The sequence below is a fragment of the Silurus meridionalis genome, chromosome 24 (assembly GCF_014805685.1).
Source record: "Silurus meridionalis isolate SWU-2019-XX chromosome 24, ASM1480568v1, whole genome shotgun sequence".
In the NCBI taxonomy this organism is placed as follows: Eukaryota; Metazoa; Chordata; class Actinopteri; order Siluriformes; family Siluridae; genus Silurus; species Silurus meridionalis.
In genome coordinates, this window is record NC_060907.1 from 16,226,841 (window position 1) to 16,246,722 (window position 19,882).

Sequence of the window (19,882 nt, forward strand, 5' to 3'; positions counted from 1 at the left end):
GGAGTCATGGGAGAAAGTCATGTGGTCAGATGAGACCAAAATAGAACTTTTGGGTCATAATTCCACTAAACATGTTTGGAGGAAGAAGAATGATAAGTACCATCCCAAAAACACCATCCCTACTGTGAAGCATGGGGGTGGTAGCATCATGCTTTGGGGGTGTTTTTCTGCACATGGGACAGGCCGACTGCACTGTATTAAGGAGAGGAAGACCGGGGCCATTGCGAGATTTTGGGGAACAACCTCCTTCGCTCAGTTAGAGCATTGAAGATGGGTTGAGGCTGGGTCTTCCAGCATGAAAATGACCCGAAGCACACAGCAGGGATAACCAAGGAGTGGCACTGTAAGAAGCATATCAAGGTTCTGGCGTGGCCTAGCCAGTCTCCAGACCTAAACCCAATTGAGAATCTTTCCAGGGAGCTCAAACTCCGTGTTTCTCAGTGACAGGCCAGAAACCTGACTGATCTAGAGAAGATCTGTGTGGAGGAGTGGGCCAAAATCCCTCCTGCAGTGTGTGCAAACCTGGTGAAAAACTACAGGAAACGTTTGACCTCTGTAATTGCAAACGAAGGCTACTGTACCAAATATTAACATTGACTTTCTCAGGTGTTCAAATACTTACAGTATTTGCAGCTGTATCATACAAATAAATAGTTTAAAAATCATAGTTTTTTAGATTATGTCTCTCACAGTGGACATGCACCCACAATGACAATTTCAGACCCCTCCATGATTTCTAAGTGGGAGAACTTGCAAAATAGCAGGGTGTTCAAATACTTATTTTCCTCACTGTAGTTTGATTTGCTATTAACATTTGGATATGTTTTTCATAATTTCACAGTCTGAAGCTTTTTCAGACCATTACTTAAACTGCCTCTGTCAATGCATTAGTACCTCACCACATTACCATGTTAAGCGTAAATTCACGTTAGCTACAGTAGCAAGTTTTATCAATAATCTTCCGGAATCTTCCGTCTGACCCTGCAGAGCTTGACTGGGCCACTGAATACCTAGAATCAATGTTCCATTACACTCTAGATGATGTATCTCCCTTAAGACCAAAATGATCAGGGAAAATATTAGCACAGTGGTGTAATGATCATACACGCACATTAAAACAGACCACTCGAAAATTAGAACGTAAATGGTGTAAATGACTGCACTATATAAGGTGGTAAATGACCTGTTATTGGTCTCTGATCAGGGTATTGTCTCTTTACTTGTTTTGCTTGACCTTAGTGCAGCTTTTGACACCATTGATCACACTATACTACTTGCTAGACTTGAGAACATTGAAATAAAGGGAACAGCTCCCTCTTGGCTCAGGTCTTATTTGACTGATCGCTATCAGTTTGTTAATGTAAATGTGAGTTCTCCACACTCTCTGAAGTAGAATTTGGTGTTCTGCAAGGATCTGTCTTAGGCCCACTGCTTTTCTCCTTATATATGCTGCCTCTGGGTGAAATTGTACATAAACATGGTATTCGCTTCAATTGCTATGCTGATTATACACAGCTGTATATTTTAGCAAAGCCAGATGAGAGACATCAGCTTAACAATGTTGAGGAGTGACGGTAGTACTTCAACTAGGACTACATGCAGCTAGAAGTAAACTTTCCGATTACGTAGCATCTCTGGATGGTGTTTCTATCTCAGTGTGTACAGTAGTCAAAAACCTTGGTGTGATTATTGACCCTAGTCTTTCTTTTGAGGCTCACATGAATAATATCACCAGGATCGCCTTCTTTCACCTTAGAAATATTGTTAAAATTAGAAATATGATGTCGTTACAGGATGCAGAAAACTAGTCCATGCTTTTGTTACATCTAGATTAGATGACTGTAACGCTTCACTGTCTGGGTGTGCGAGAAAGTGCATAAATAAGCTTCAGTTAGTTCAGAATGCAGTAGCAAGAGTCCTCACTAGATCTAGGAAATATGACCACATCACCCCTGTTTTAATCAGTCTACACTGCTCCCAATCAAATTTCACATCGATTATAAAATACTACTACTTACGTTTAAAGCACTTAACGGTCTCGCACCGCAGTATCTGAGTGAACTTCTGTACCAGTATGATCCTCCACGCCTACTTAGATCAAAAGGTGCTGGCTATGTGTTGGTTCCTCAAATAATAAAGACTACAGCAGGGGGCAGATCTTTCTCTTATAAAGCCCCACAGTTATGGAACAGCCTTCCAATCAGTGTTTGGGAGTCAGACACAGTCTCAGTGTTCAAGTCTAAGTTGAAATCATATCTATTTATTCAAGCATTTTATCAGCAGGTTTTTTCTTAGGTAAAGGCGCAGATCTGGAGGGAACATGGATATAGAGTGTTTGGTGAACTGGTATATTTGTAGGCTGTCGTCCCCTCACTCTCACCCGTTCACTCAGGTTTTTTGACGGTGGTGTGGTGGGTCGTCTTTTATCCCAGAGATCCCTCATGTCTGTGTTACCTTATGCACAGTGATATTAACTTTCATACAAAATAAAAACACATAATAATCCATATCCTTCTCTTCCTGTCACCCTCTCTCTCTCTCTCTCTCTCTCTCTCTCTCTCTCTCTCTGTCGAGTTAAACATGCCCCTGAGGTTCTAGTGACCACTGTTTCTGCCCCTCTCCCCTCAGTGGATCTTCCCACTTCATCCAGGCCTGCCTATGGATAGTGTTCTCTTCGACTGGAGGCCACTCTGTGCAGCTTGGGACGGTTTCTCATCAACGCCTTGGGTGGTTCCATGAAATTCCAGAGTAAGAACGGGCACTTTGAGGATTGATTTGGACTGTAGTTAATGTCAACAGTCTGCTACATTGACTCAGGACTACTTTTCGCTTCTGATCATCATCACTGCACCCCGCAACATCGTATATCTGCTATAAATTGACATTCGGTGCAACCCAGATGAGGATGGGTTCCCTCTTGAGTCTGGTTCCTCTCAAGGTTTCTTCCTTATGCCATCTCGGGGAATTTTTCCTTGCCATAGTCGCCACCGGCTCACTCATCAAGGACAAATTTACTTATCAAGAACATATTCACTTTTAATCACCACATTATCTGTGTAAAGCTGCTTTGAGACAATGTTCATTGTTAAAAGTGCAATACAAATAAAAATGGATTGAATTGACATTAACTTTCATACAACAATAAAGACATAATAATCCATATCCTTCTCTTCCTGTCACCCCTCTTCTCTCTCTCTCTCTCTCTCTCTCTCTCTCTCTGTCGAGTTAAACATGCTCCTGAGGTTCCAGTGACCACTGTTACTGCCCCTCTTCCCTCCACGGATCTTCCCACTTCGTCCTTATGCCATCTCAGGGAGTTTTTCCTTGCCACATTTGCCACCAGTTCACTCAACAGGGACAAACTTACACTTATAAAGAACATCTTATTCATGTTTATTATCTGTGTAAAGCTGCTTTGAGAAAATGTTCATTCTTAAAAGCGCTATACAACTACAGTGGTATCTTGACCTACGAGTGCATTAATGTACGAGTTTTCTGAGGTATGAGCGGTCACTCTGTCAATTTTTTGCTTTGGTACGCGAGCAAACAATTGAGGTACGAGCTCAAGACGCTGCTGCTAGATGGCGAAGTGAAGCCAGAAAGTGAAGACTGTGACAAAAATTTAGATAAGCAAAGTAGAAAAAGTAAAAAATTTTACTTTTTAAAAAAAAAGTTTAAGGATATGTTGTGTGCAGTAGTGATAACAAAAAACGCCTATCGCCTCTACCCCCATGCGCCCCCCACCCAACTCAGGTCTCATCTCCAAGGTAAATACACTGAATAAAACATTATCTTTACATACTCTTTCTATTATGTTTTTATACAAGATTTGTTATTTAGAAATGTATTTTCCAATTTATTAACATGAAACATAAAAACTGGGTGTCATTTCGAGGGTTTGAACAGATTAATGCCATTTTAAGTATTTTCAATATGGAAAACTGATTTGATGTGCGAGCAAATTGAGATACGAGCTCATCCACGGAACGAATTAAACTCGTATGTCAAGGTACCACTGTAAAAATAAATTGAATTAAATATGACAAATAAAAAGCACATTTATCCCCATAAAGAGTTTTATTTAAGTTATTTTTTATGGAAATGCAGAAATCCTAAATGTTGAAAGTGGGTTTTTTTTCATTGCCATTCCTCTCTATAGCTTCCTCTCTATATAGACACAATAACTGAAGAGCAATGATCTTAGATAGAATGGTTTGGAATGTTTTGCAGCATTCGATTAATCATCTGTAAATGATGTAAATGAACAGCAGAATTAAAACCAGCAGAATGGCTTAGACATGGACGATTTCATCACAGCTTTAGTTCTTGTTACGAATTTGTGTCACAAATCTAATGAGTTAATAGACAACCTAAAAACACACTGCATCCACCAGCTATTGGGGAGGCAAAAAAGAGATGAATGAAATAAAAAGAGTGACCTATGGAGCACATAAAACATTGTTAGAAAGACAAATAGAACAGACAGGATAAATGTTCCTCAGTTGACTGTAGCTAGTTGCTGGGAATAAGAATGTAGTACTCTGGGAATGAAATAAGGAGGATGTCATTCAAACTGAATTACACTCCCCAAACTGCCTATTCTCTCTTATCTTTTCCTTTCTCTCTCTCTCTCTCTCTCTCTCTCTCTCTCTCTCTCTCTCTCTCTTAGACTTTCTCTGTAACTGTAAAGTGTTTTTTCCTGGCTGTACGACGTATTTCAATATAAAATTTATAATTTGGAAAAAGGACAACATTAACAAAAATTAAGCACTGTATGTAAGCAAGGTTCAGTTGAAAAATAAATCTGTGAAAAGACAAACTAAGGCACTATTGCTGGTACAACTGCCTGTTCTATTAGCATCTTATACAAATGTAATTACAAGACTCTTGTAGCACTATTAATATTGAAACACGTGAAAATAAGTGGTATTTTTAAGTAGGCTGTACAGACACCTCAAACATACATATTATGGTTCAAGACTAAATATACATACCCTGGGTATACAGGTTCCTGTTCCATAATGCAAAATGTATTTAGAACAAGTAGTGCTCTATAAAAAGAATTAGGATTCAGTGTCATTTCCAGTTGTTTTCCCAAACTGCCAACCCCACCCCCACCCCCAACACCCCAGAATAGAAAGGCATGATGGGAGAGTTATAGTAAAGGTATGCATAGGATTTTGTAAAAGTTTAGAGTTAAGAGTATAATTATAGCTTGTATGATTATAGTATGATTACTGCACTGGCATCTGATTGTACTCACGCTGTACTCATTGAACATGCTGTTTTATTTTCTCTGATATTTTTGTTTTTAATTTTTAGATTTCTTTTTTTATATTTACATATATTTTTTATTATTTTACATGTTTTTGTTAAATACCACACCAAGAAAATTGTTATTTTGCTGCTATCAGATGATAAGCAAAACTGCTTTATTTGCGATTTGCAGTAGAGATTCAAAATGAGATCAAATTGAACAGCTATTTGGACTCAATCCTCTCCCCTATTCATGACCATACCTAAGCAATTCTATGTCTGTATGAAACATGTATTTTAGTTTTGAGTAAAATCCATATAACCAATCATGAATTACAACTATTTATGTAAACAAAATTATTTTCCTTTTATTAACCGATGTGATGTTTACACAAGTGCTCATGTTTTTTATTATTATTGAGTTTCACGTTCTTTAACATATATATATATATATATATATATATATATTTTTTTTTTTTTCCCCCAAACAATGCAATGACCAGAGTATCCTGTTCCATTTGCATTTTAAATTGTGTCTAATTACCTGTAGGCTTTTATGTAGTATGTCATGTAATGCAAAGACAATTACAACAAATTTAAATCTAATCACAGGTGTAAATAGAAACAGCTGTGGTCAGTGTTACCCTGTGTACAGTAATCTGAAATTGTAGGAATATGCATAGAGTGGGAAAGAAGGCAAAGCAAGGCTATATGACTGTAAAAACTTATAGTAGGGATGGTGAATGCCGACACTTCAACAGATAAGCAGAACACTTTCCATTGTCACTCCAAGGCTTCTGCTAAAAGCACTAAAGACACACGTGAACTACTATAACAGTGTTAATGGCAGCATGCACGAGGAGAATGTCAGAGCAGAAACACTCTAATTTTGGAGCATGACATAATGAAAGCTTCCAGGAGAACAAACACCAGAAAAGCAGCAGGACCAGATGGCATTTCAAGTTGGGCTGTTACAGGCCCTGTTGATCAACCAGCATTGGTGCATAGAGAAATGCAACTTTTCCCTAGAAGAACCTCCCTGTCAGTAAATTCACACAGGCTTCAAACAGTCTATTAATGATTATTTTCCAAAAAAATCCAAAAGAAAATGCTATTTGTTAATTACAATTTCTTACAATTGGTGTACTCCAGGGTGAGGGACCAAGCTGTCGAAATATTATGTAGGAATATTAACTAATTTTCTCAAAGTTGGTCTTCAGAGAGTATTTTTTTCCTGACAGCAACAAAGAGAATGCTTTATCGTTTGGATGGCTGAAATCCTCCACTACGTTCTGGGTCCTGGAGAACTCACCTGTCTTGCTTGGTGTTGTTCAATAACTTGCCAGTGATATTTCTTGTAAAGATGCTCCTGGTACAAATGTATAATACAGGGGTCGCCCACAAGGACCACAAGAGTCGCCCGTGAGCCGTTTCTAAAAATAGCTGTTTCCTACCTTGTTAAATGATTGTTGATAATTATTGTGAGAAATCATTAACATGATCAGTGTCTTCACATAGATCAGGGGTGTCAAACTCAGTGTCAAATCTGGTCCGACGTACAATTATATCTGGCCCGTGAGATGATTTTATATAGATCTATTATTATTTTTATTAATGGCCCGGCAAAATGAAGTGCTGATAACAAAAACTACAGATCCCATAATGCAGCGCTTCAGCTTTTTTTTTTACATTTATTTATTCTGGAATAATATTCCTGTCTATTGTTATTCATATTTATGTTAAAAAAACATTGTTTTAGTGTGTTAAATTTTGAGTTCAATGTTAAGTTTGACATAGATGAATATCATTAATTATTAATAATAACATATAATTAAAGGTAAATTGAGCAAATTTGTTATTTCAGAATTGTGTATCAAACTGGTAGCCATTCACATTAGTCGGTACCAAGAAAAGAGAAGACTCTGTGTCAAAAAGGTTGGTGACCCCTGGTATAATTGTACAAATGTATAAGTTTCAGAACACATTAAAGCGTAATTTAAAGTCCCTTTAGCATCTAATGGGAAACAGATGCTGACAGGTGTTAATCACCATACTTGCCCATGTTCCTGCAAGCAAGCCCTGTGTTATAGGCAATATAAACTTTCTTTCAGCTTCTCCCGTTAGGGGTTGCCACAGGGGATCATCAGCATGTTTAATGTGGCACATGATTTTTACGCTGGATGCCCTTCCTAACGCAAACCTCCACATTTATCCGGGACCGGCACTAAGGTTTATGCAACCCTAATGGCTGGGGTCGGTTCCCTGGTGAGAGCGCCGCGTCCTAACCACTAGACCACCAGGGAACCGTGTTATAGGCAATATTATAAACATTTTTATTTCAAAGCTATAAAAGGTTATTAATATCTTTTTAATAAACATTTTTTAAAAACTAGTTGAAGTTAGAATATGCAATTAATTGATTATATAACATAGTCATGCCTACTGATCCATCAAGGAAAAACGAGAGCTCCTAGAACTTTTACATTTAACAGTTCAGAAAAAATATACATTTTTGATTAATACCTATATAACAGGTTAGGAAAAGATATATACCGTATTTTCCAGACTATAAGCCGCTACTTTTTTTCCCACGCTTTGAACCCCGTGGCTTAAACAATGAAGCGGCTAATTTATGGAATTTTCCTGGGTTTTTCCCGGTTTCACAAACTTCAAGACAAAAAACTTGGCCCCATAACATTAGACCAATGAAATTGCCAAACGGGTTCAGGTGAACCAATGAAACTCTTTATATTATATCAGATGTGCTCCCACTGAATCATAAATATGGATGCGGTTCCTCTGGCATTTGACCTGCCGCTCACTCGGACTGTCTACAGGAAATGCGAATCATTCGTCACGCTGAAAACATCTGGGCGTGAAAAAAACGCACTTCACCTGTGTTCTGAGCTGCACGCCATCGGGAGAAAAGATTCACGCGATGGTGATTTTTAAACGCACGACAATGCCAAAAGATAAACTCTCGAGAGAAATAGTTGTGAAAGGAAGGAGGAAGACAATGAACAATGACTTTCTTAGTAGGCTACTGTTTAGATACAAACCGTGTAACAGACACTGTCTTTCATTAAAGCCTGTGTACAGTTAATTAGTTTTAGTGTAGACATGCGGCTTATAGACAGGTGCGGATTATTTATGTTCAAAATAAAAATCTTTGTCAAATTCAGTGGGTGCGGCTTATATTTTGGCTTATATTAATAGTCCAAAAATTACGGTAAGTAAATAATAGATAATTAATTTAATTAAATGTTTTTATGTGCATTGGCACAATAAAACAAGCCAGGCTGACAATTATAAATATAAGGATCATTAAGTTCGTCAGTCAGCGTAATGTCTGAAACCCAAGGACCTCGTAAAATTCTGGGTTTTCTTTACTATAGCCATTTTTACTTGCTGCTAATGGGTCTTTGGGTTGTGGGTCTTTCTGTCAGTTCTGCCCTCAGTAATCAAAGACAGGTGACTCCATAACACCATAACATTTAATTTTCTTGCCACGAGTTGGAAGCTCGCATTTGTACAGGATGAACTTGTGCTATGCTGTGGCAATTTCTATTAAAACAAAGGGCCTTTACCCCAAACATGTTCCAGCACAAAAAGTCCACAATGTGACGCCTGTGAAGAAAATGATTTGCCAAAAATTGAGCGGAAGAACTTAAGTGGCCTGCACAGGGCCCTGACCTCAACTTCACTGAACAATTTTAAACACAGACTGCACACCAGGCTTTCTCACATGTGAAATAAACAAATACAAGGAAATAGCCAATCAAGGATTGTGTTAAATTGTGTCCATGAAGGGACAAGGCAAAAAAGCTGTGGCATTCAAATGATTACTGATTGGTATTAACATGACCAACATATGCAAACATTTAAAAGCATTTTTTCAATGTGAAACAATATACATTTTTATTTTATTTTTTATCAATCCCTGACCGCTGGTTTTGAAATAGAACAGTACAAAGCTATTGCATCCAATTTAAAAAAATAAAAAAATAAATAATTACCTAAATGCTACCAGATCATAGCTACCAGACAGTAAATGCACATGCTAGTTATACAAGTTACAGGACAAATCCATATTTATTTACTTATTTTTTCACAAAATTCTCTATGTTTTGTGAAATAGCATCTCAGGCTTATTATTAACTATATTGGTGATGTTTTGACTGACTATTGTCAATACATAAACACATTTTTTCAGAGTTAACTCACCTTCTGGCTGGATCACAACTTGTACAGGGGTTGATGTTTTCTCTGCAGACTGGTACCATTTTCCCTGTCTCTGTTGTATCCATGCCCTAACCCTACATGAGTAAAGTCCCATATCAGAAACATCAACGCTGTGGATCTCCAGTCTGTAATTACCCTCTCCAACCTGGTTAACGCTGAATACTTCTGGAGCTTTTCCCACCAATCCATCTCGACTAAGGTGGCTAAGAATCTGTGTCTCATTCAGCAGCCATGTCACTTCAAGTTCTAAAACAGTAAGGTCATCCGAAGAAACCAAGCAAGTGAGATTCAGATTGTCTCCTGGGTTAAGGACGGTACTATCCAGGACCCGTACAGTGAGTGATTTAGCTGTAATAAAAAAATTAAGAAGAAATAATGTTAACATTACAATAATTACTGATGACAAAATAAAAAAAGGTTCTTTGGGACAATGTTAAATCAATGCTCCATTGTTAAAAGTGCTATCTAAAGCAAATGCAACACATTTAATACATATAAACCACATTTGTATACAAGTAGGGATATTTTCTAAAATTCAATTAAAAACAAACAGCTGTGATTTGTTATTTCTCCTGAAACTTTATTTAAAGAGGATAAGAGAATGTTTTACTGATCCACTTAATTTTATTTTGTTAATATTAACAAATTTAATGCCTGCAACTCAAAACAAAGTTGGGACTTAGGCATGTTTACCACTGTGTTACATCACCTTTCCCTTTAATTATACTTTTCAATCATTTGGGAACTGAGGATACTAATTTTTATTTTAGGTGAAATTTCTGCCCATTCGTGCTCAATACCTGATTATTGCAAAATCTTCCAAAATGTTGCTATATTATTTTTTATTTTCTAAATCTATTAACATTTACAAAATACAATAAACCATGTGAAGCTTGACATATGAAATAATTAACAGAAAATTGGAAGATTCTTTGGAAATTGAAGTGTTTATGAGGTCTTTAAACAAAAAAAACAACAACAATTGATTATCATTTACAAATGTTTTATCATATTTGATACATTGGACATTTATGACAATTTACTGATCACAACAATGTAAATGTACTGTTTATTTTATAAGACTTATTATTGCATTTGGAATGTCCACTCCTACTCAACATCATTTTTATCTTCCCATAACTGCTCTTGAATTGAATTTTAATTAGTTAAATAAATAATAAAAACTTATTATTTATTTGTATTGTATTTGCATTTGATGTTGTGGCAGGAATAATGCAGATTGCATCATGAAATGCAATACATTGATGACTAAGCTAAATTACCCTTTATACCTCTTGTATCATATTTGACATTTTTTTTAACACAATTTTACTATAACATTCTTTAAAAAATATAAATTATTAGTTGCTTCAAAAAAGTACATATTCACATAAAAAAATCAGTAACAACATAAACTTTATTTTTACTAAAACTTTTTCAAAATCTGCAAAGATTTCCCTGCAAAATTTAGTAAGTCAATTTATGAAGGCAGCCATATAGAAAAACCTGCCAAAAGCCTGCCAAATCGAACATGCGGATCACGAATACGGATGATCCGAAAGAAATAAGTTATTCTTGATGCAGGTGGTGCGGAGGTCTCAGTTTAAGTTAGTCATTGAAAACATGTAATATCTTTTCTTTGTATTTTTGTTAGGTTTTAAGAGATTGGACAAATCACAAATTTATGGTTTTACATAAATTATCTAATTTTTTCTAGAAATTCACACACATTAAATACAGTAATCCCCTGCTTTAACTTAGCCTCGTTTTTGGCATAAGAAGACACTTGAAACAATAAACAAGCAGAGAAACTATGCATAGGCTACACTACTGCAGAACTGTATACTGTACAGTACATGTACTCACTATAAATGTGATACAGTGCACCGTATTTCTAATTTACACCAAATTTATCTCGCTATATTCTTGCAAATGTTTCTGTGTGTTTAAAGTGTGTGAGAGGATGATTTGTGGCTTAAACAACAACAAATATATTTTTCTATTTATATATATTTTTTTAATATTTTGGGGTGTCGTCCATTTATCACGGTTTTTCTTTTGTTTTTTCTGGGGTTTTGTAGCGTAACTACTGTGATAAACGGGGGATTTCTGTATACACATTTTGCGTCTGGGAATTTTCTCACAAACCCAACTGTTTAGCTTTCGTTACCAGGGATACACTTACTGAGTTGCTATGTAGTCTTACCACACAACATTTAATTACAACTAGGTATGCACTGCAGAGAGTGCACAGCTGTTAGACCACCCATTGAAACTTGAGTCTAGCAATATAATGAAATGTCTATGTAATCTTTCCCATTAGAGACCTGCAAACTACCTAGAATTCCACTGAAACTAAAAAAAAAAACTTTCAATATGATGTTTAGTATGTTGAAAAATAATCTAAACATTCTACCTGAGACTATAGAAAAATTGTTTATGTACTATGACATTCATTCACCAAACATGAGAAATAAAAATAAACATAAACATAAACATGCCAGTTATTTTCTGGCCTAAATTACTAAATTAATAGGTTTGCAATTTCATATACATACACTATATGGCCAAATGTTTGTCATGACCATTATAGCTGTATGTGCAAGTGAACATCCATTTCCAGATTGGGTCCCCTACAATAACCTCCACTGAGTTTGTCCAATCCAACTTTAGTGAATGATGTCTCTATGGACCTTAGTTTGTGCATATGGGCAGTACCATGCTGGAACAGATTTGAGCAAGGCCCATAGTTTGACCACACATTGTATTTGATATACAGGTCCCTATGAAAGAATTTGAAACGAAGATTATTTTTGCTTTATACCAAAGACATTTAGTTTTTAGATCAAAAAATCTATATAAAATAATTAAACTGAATTTCAGAATTTTTCAAGCGAGCAGGAATATTGAAAGTGTCATATGTCATATCAAGGTAATACCACAAAATTAATTTGACACCAAAATGATGGAAAGTTAAACTGTAGAGAAAATCCGTTTTTCTCATTATCCAAAGCACACAAGCTCATTGGTCAGCACAGTGGAGTTAGTGTCAAAGCTTGGGCTAAACATTTAGGAAAGCATCTGTTCTAATTGGGAGAAGTTTCCTCATGCAACAAGACAATGAACCAAAACATACATCAACTGAAAGAATCTGCAGGTTTAATAAAGTTATTGCAAGCAATGTTTAGTTGTGCAAACAAATAAGTGCTGCAACTAACGATTTATTTTTATTTTGATATATATATATATATATATATATATATATATATATATATATATATATATATATATATATATATATATAAAATCGTTTAATCAGACAATTGTCTTCTTCTTCTCGATTAATCGGATTGAAAAAAAAACACTTTTTTATTAGAAATTTTGCCTAATATCTATATAAAAACCCTAATTCAGAGTATTTATATATAGTAATTTAATAAATTTAAAAGACACATATTGACTTTAACTATCTTTAATCTTGACATTTTTTAAAGCTTATAGTAGTTGCTTGTTGAGAAGTGAGTGGGAAATTTGTCCTTTAAACAAATTCACTCATGCTGGGTTGTTTTCTGTAAAAAAATAAAATAAAAAAAATAAAAACATTTGAGTATGCAAGATGAAGCAATTTGTGTAAATCAACATTTGTATTATTTTTAATAAAAATTGCAGATGGCAAGTTGACAGCCATGTTTAAAAAAATCTATATAAAAAAAATACAACATTGTTTTGACATTTTTTGTTTAGTTGTAAAGCTTAAAGCATCTATAATTAATAATTAATTTAATTTTGTATAATAATTAAATTTTATATATATATATATATATATATATATATATATATATATATATATATATATATATAGATACATAGTTTAAACATATACACACATTGAAAACAAGAATTTGAATGGAAAGCCGCAGTAAATACAGATACGTTTGCTGTTGTTGTAGTCATAAAAAGAGAATGGAATGGAAAAACGCAGCAAGTTAACAGGCCTAAAAAAAAAAAGAATAAATATACATTGGTGTACAAATGCATAATCATTCGCTGAAAACCACAACAGTGACTAAAAACATAATCAGTTACTGCTGCTGTTATTTGCTGCTTTTAAGTTTGAGGTTTGTTCGCACCATTTTAATCCAGTCATCACGATGTTGTGAGCGAGCTGATTGCGCAACCTGAAGCTCGCGAGTCACGACAGAACAGATCCAGTGTGATTTTCCCGAAGTTACAAACAGTTTACACAATAGCACTTTATTAAACTACACCATTTTCACATGATGAAATACAGTTTCTGCTCACCGTGCTGATGTTTCGCTTTCATCCATAACACCAGTGTGTTTTCTTTTCACTTGCTCGTGCATCACTGTGGTACTTCAATCCCAAACAAGCTTCAGCTTTGCAAAACTTCTGGGTACAGTTTTCTTTGTTGCGTTTAATATAAAATGCTCCTAGACTTGTGTTTAATTTTAAATGTTCCCATGCCTTGGATCACTTGGACGCACACTTGTTCCTGCTGCCGGTTGGCCCTGTACTGTCTGCCATTTTCGCAGGCGGCTGTTGTCTTACTGTCACCGTAACCATAACTTAAGCAGCCCAACTAATCGATAATGACATTTGTTGATGTTATCGGTGATCAATTTTATCAACTGGTTATTGCAGCTCTAATTACATTGATGATAAAAAGATGTTTGTAAAAATTTGTGAATACTGTTTATTAGAATAAGTTCATTGGTAATTGATGATTTGTCTTTAAGTTAGTTACAGTATACAGCAGGCATGTTGGTGATAATTGAGTACATGTATGCTTATTCCTGTATCCTCTGGGTTTTTCCTTTGCAAGCAGTTATATACATGAATGCATGGGGAAGGCTTTGTTTGTTTAATAAAAAGATGTTCACTTGTATATAAATGCTTCCATGTCTGCAGTAAATTACTTTTTTTTTTTTTTTTACAATTTTACAAGCTTTGGATACCAGTTTTAATTTTAAAAGCTTTGGATACCAGTTTTAATTTTAAAAGCTTTGGATACCAGTTGGGTCTGCACCATGGCTTTTTGTTCATTTTTATTTGCATTTTTCTTTTACAAATTTTTAAAAGCTACTTTTAAAAGTACACAAAAAACTACTCAATTACAGTAACAGAAGTAATTGTACTTCATTACTTTCCACCTCTGTCTGTCACCCTTCATAGTTGGTAGCTAATTTATGATAGGACACAGGGTAAGATCTCACCTCATGGTGAGAAATGACCATGAAAAATTAGGGAGAAAACTGAAAAACAACCTCCTGGGTTCATCCCAGTTGCCTATTAGATTCAGATAGACCACAGAAAAGTTGGTGTTGATGGTTTACTGAGGAGCAGATATTCATCTTACATACTTCCATTGTTATAAAAGTACAGAGTCCCATACAGTGCTGCCTAGACCTGAGAGAAAGTACCAAATGCCACCATATTTAATTACAGTAGAACCCGGTTATCTCGCCCTCGGTTACCTCGACAACCCTATTAAGTCGACGTTTTTGAAGTGGAACCGCCAAATTCTCGCTTTTTCTAAGCATTTTTTATCGGTTATGTCGAACCCTAATATCTCAAACAAGGGGGGAAAAATTTGCCATTTAACGTCGGTTATCTTGATCGGCGCTGTGCAGCCGCAGAAGAACTCGCGGAAGTGGCTGAAAAATCAAGCCTTACAGCTGCTACAGGTGTTGTATTGTATACTGGTGAATCTATGCTGTTAGTTAGTGCACATATGCCTTTTGTTGTTAAATGTTATGCGATGAACGGGAGGCGAAAGCTGCACTTGGCGGCGCAGAATGTGGGATGAGCAAAAGCATAGAATGAACACCGGCAGGATCGGGGGGAATCCATGATGCGCTTTGGGAAGAAAAGAGCAGCCGTTGAGAGAGTGCCGGTGGGAAGGCACGTACCGGGAAACGCATGCGCGATAACAACGACCGCCGTGAACCAACATATACCAACAATAACGGACAGTGAGTGTGTGGTAGTTTAAATAGGAGCTGGTGATGATGATAAACGAGCACCATATGTGCGCGATTGAAGCGGAGCTTCAGAGAAAGCGGCCGAGAAAGCTGAATGAAGGCATCCTATAAAAATACATACAGTACATGTTTATCTGTCAGGAATCCACCTGCCACGCCCCCTTCGGCCCCCTTCAGCGTGTCAGGTGGATTCCTGACAGATAAACATGTACTGTATGTATTTTTATAGGATGCCTTCATCAAACAAATCGCAGCAACGCTGTTGTGTAAAAAAACCCTTCAAAAACACGTGCATGCACATTCTCATTTATTAACGCACATCATTAACGCACATTTTCGTTTATCTCGATCTTTGGTTACCTCGATGCTTTTTGGCGACCCCCTAGGACATCGACATAACTGGGTTCCACTGTATATCACAAAATCAGAGCCCTTAATTCTACAGGCCATGACTATTTTACATGCTTAATTCTAAAGTCATGTAAAAAAATGTAACTAATGTTTCACATTGTGGAGCCATCAAACTATCAAAGTTCAGATCTTTCAGACTCTTCAATGAATGGGATGCACAGATTAGTCCAGAGAAAGTACTGAGTTGTGTGAGGAAATGGGTAAATTGAGCTTATAATAATGATCCAAAATACCATATTATTATTATTTTTTTGTTTCAGATTACACATATTACATAAGATATCAATTACACTGACAGAGGCATAAGAGAGGATCAGCAAGGAATGGGCAGGGGTGGGATGGGACCACATATAAAACGTACTGTAATTTTTACACCATTTACCTTATTTGGAGATTACAGGGCCAAAATACTAAAATAAAGGTGTCAATGTCAAAATAATTATGGACCAGACTACTTATTTGGGGTGTTGCATAAAGGCAGTATCTGTATATTCATAATGCTTAAAAGCTCAACATATTTCTTTTTGTATTTGATGATAATTAAGCCATGTTTTTAAGAAATTGTGTTTTTTCCCAAACTACTTTACATAAAATATATTATAAATATATGTGACTGCTGGAAAGCAGTCACATATGATTTGCTCAGAGAATTATTACTCTCATTTTGATATTACTTGCAATGTATTTACATCTTTTACACAATTTTAAACATTTATTAAATATTTGTTAAAAAGGTCTGTATAGATATTCACACACATTCAAATGTCAGTCTAAAGTATTTTTAACCAGCCTCACCTGTTGGGATAACAGCCACTTCACCTATGACCTCTGCCTTTTCCTGTATGCTGTTCCAGGTGCCCTGCTCTCTGGTCCACTGCTTGGCAGTACACAAATACATACCCTGGTCTGCAGGCACTGCTCCAGAAAGCACAAGGCTGTAGGAACCAGCATTTTCCAAGTGCAGACGCATTTCCCCATCTGCATAGCGGTGGATAAAATTCTCTCCAACAGTAACACCTGAATCGGGTCCAAAAGTAAGGAGATCCTGCTCTTGTGACTGATCCTTTTTAACAGACCATGTAACTGATAGGTAAATTCCTTCAATGTAGTCTTGAGTGATGTTGCAGAGAAGATTTATCTGTCTGCCCTCGTGGACTAATTTGGCTGGTTCTTGGGTAACCACAACCAGTGCATTATGAATTACTGCAGGCAAACAAGAAAAAGGACATATTTTCAAGAAATAAGCACAGGTGTTGGCCAGTAATAACAGGCTTACATGAATGAACAAAAAATTCACACAAACATACACACACACGCACGCACACACACACACACACACACACACACACACACACACACACACACACACACACACACACACTCTTTCTCATGCACACACATGCAGATTTGGATAGCATATTGCAAAATTACTCTTTACTCTGACTTGAATAACCTGTCTTTACCTATATTGAGTAATGACTTGCCTGACATTGTGTTTCTACAAGAAAAAACCTTTATAAGACTGTCTAAAATACACACAGAAAAGACATAGACCTATTACATTCATATAACTTATAGCACAAATAGTAATACTGTCTATAATTCTGGAATCAATATTGACATTTTTAAGATTGTAAAGGTAAAGTAAATATTTCCTTTATAAGAGCACCTAAAAGCATACATACCCAATGTTGAATTGTAAATGACCATGGGTACTTGGAGGCAGTGGTGGAAGAAGTACACAAACCATGCACTTTATACACTCGGTAATATATTACTCCAGTAAAAGTTCATTTAATCTTTCACTTAAATAAAAGTACAAAAGTATTTACATTTAACTGTACTTAAGTATCCAAAGTACTATAATTTATTATGACTAATGTCCTATTATTATTGATGTCACACAGCATGTGCTCAACCCTGATTGGTGGATCGCTGTGTGTTTGATCAGTGAAGTTTTTATCCTCATAAATAAAAAGGAACGACTGATTTTGCTGATTGTAGTTGAGTAAAAAGTTAAATATTTGACTTTGAAATTTAGTGAAGTTAAACTAAAAGTTTCCCCAAATGAAAATACTTCAGTAAAGTACAGATAAACAAAAAAGCTACTTAAGTACCACAATAAATTATATTCACTTTTCAGCTAGATGGGCTAGCCTCGTTTTGTGCTGACAGAAATAAATCAATGTGTGATAAGGCTTGTGGCAGTGGCTTGTGTGTTGATGTCAACATGGAATAGTGTGCCAGATTCTAACTACTGCTCATTGTTGGTGGAGTTTTTGACTGTGCAGACCAATTTTATTGATCAAGTCCCCTGCTGTTCACACTGCTAACTCACAAATGTGATACACAAATGTATCATTAAGCTCAACTATAACACAACCATGGTGAATCTCCTTAGCAAAAACAGAGTCAGTGAACAGAAAGTAAGTGCAGAGATTAAAAGATTGGTATAAAGCCAACAACCGGTCTCTGAATGTGGATAACACAAAAAAATTGATGTTGACCTCAGAAGGACATATATGCGGAGATCATCAACTACACCCTATTCTTTGGTGTTCAACAGGCAATCCTCACTTAGTCCCTCATCACAGCTTCATTAACAAGAAAGCCCAGCGGTATCTTTACATCCTAAGAAGGCTAAGGAAAGCCACTATACAGAGTAATTTTTAAAAGCATTCTAAGCAGCTTCAGTGACATGGATTGCAATACGCTACAGCTGAGAATGAGGACAGATGAGAAGATCGTCAGAGTTTCTCTTCCCTCCATCACAGATATTTACACAAGATGCTGCATCTGCACATACACCAGCATTGTGGCTGAGCACACACCCCTCACACACACACATACACTCACACACACACACACACACACACACACACACACACACACACACACACACACACACACTTTATGTAATGTCCGGTGTATATGTCTGTTTTAGTTTTTTGGTTATGTTCGGTCAATTTGTGTTGCTTTGTGTTATTTTCTTTCATTGTGTCCTCTGCTGTATATGGTTGAAACGACAAAATAAATAAAAAAAAACACTTGACGACTGTGTTGAAGTGCTCTGATTATTTTGTTAAATCTTGCAGGAGAACAGATAATAGTCCTTCAATTTTGAGCAATAAAGATTACCGGTAACAATAATTTATCTACAATATAATTGCACTCTAGTTTTCATCACTAGAGAATGTGTTGTCTTATATTTATACCACTATAAAACATATACCGTATTTTTCGGAATATAAGCTGCTACTTTTTCCCCACGTTTTGAACCCCGCGGCTTAAACAACGAAGCAGCTAATATATGGATTTTTACAAACTTCAAGCCAAAAAACTGAGCGACATAACATTAGACCAATGAAATTTCCAAACGAAAAAACGCACCTCACCTGTGTTCAGGAGAAAAACTTCCACCGGTGGCGCACGACGATGACAAATGATAAACTCCCCAGAGAAATACAGTGGTAACTTGACCTACGAGTTTAATTCGTTCTGTGGACGAGCTCGTATCTCAATTTGCTCGCACATCAAATCAGTTTTTCATTTTGAAAATACTTAAAATGGCATTAATTCATGCCAACCCTTAAAATGACACCCAGTTTTTATGTTTCATGTTATTAAATTGAAAAATACATTTCTAAATAACAAATCTTGTATAAAAACATAATAGAAAGAGTATGTAAATATATAATAAGGTTTTATTCAGTGAATTTTCCTTGGAGATGAGACGACTTGAGCTAACGAAAATGCCGGTGGGGTGAGTGGGTGGTGGGGGGTAGAGGCGATAAGCGGAGGGAAAACTCGTTTTTTACTATCACTACTGTACACTACGTATCCCTAAACTTAACATTTTTTGTGTTTTCTTCTTTCCTTATCTTAATTTTCTGGCTTCGCTTCCTACGTGTGCCAATAACTGTGCATTGTATGGAACATTTAACATTTATTCACAATTGCCAAAAAAAGTG

General features: G+C 36.1%; 1 protein-coding gene across 1 annotated transcript in view; it reads right to left on the reverse strand.

The window, feature by feature from the left end:
* The window catches only part of ptgfrnb (prostaglandin F2 receptor inhibitor b), a 36,547-nt gene that overhangs the window by 12,671 nt on the left and 3,994 nt on the right, over positions 1–19,882 (reverse strand). Inside the window, exons 3-4 of the mRNA XM_046837221.1 lie at positions 16,707–17,114; positions 9,481–9,846 (exon numbers count right to left, since the gene is read on the reverse strand). Coding sequence (XP_046693177.1) covers positions 9,481–9,846; positions 16,707–17,114 — 774 coding nt within the window. The remainder of the gene's footprint in view (positions 1–9,480; positions 9,847–16,706; positions 17,115–19,882) is intronic.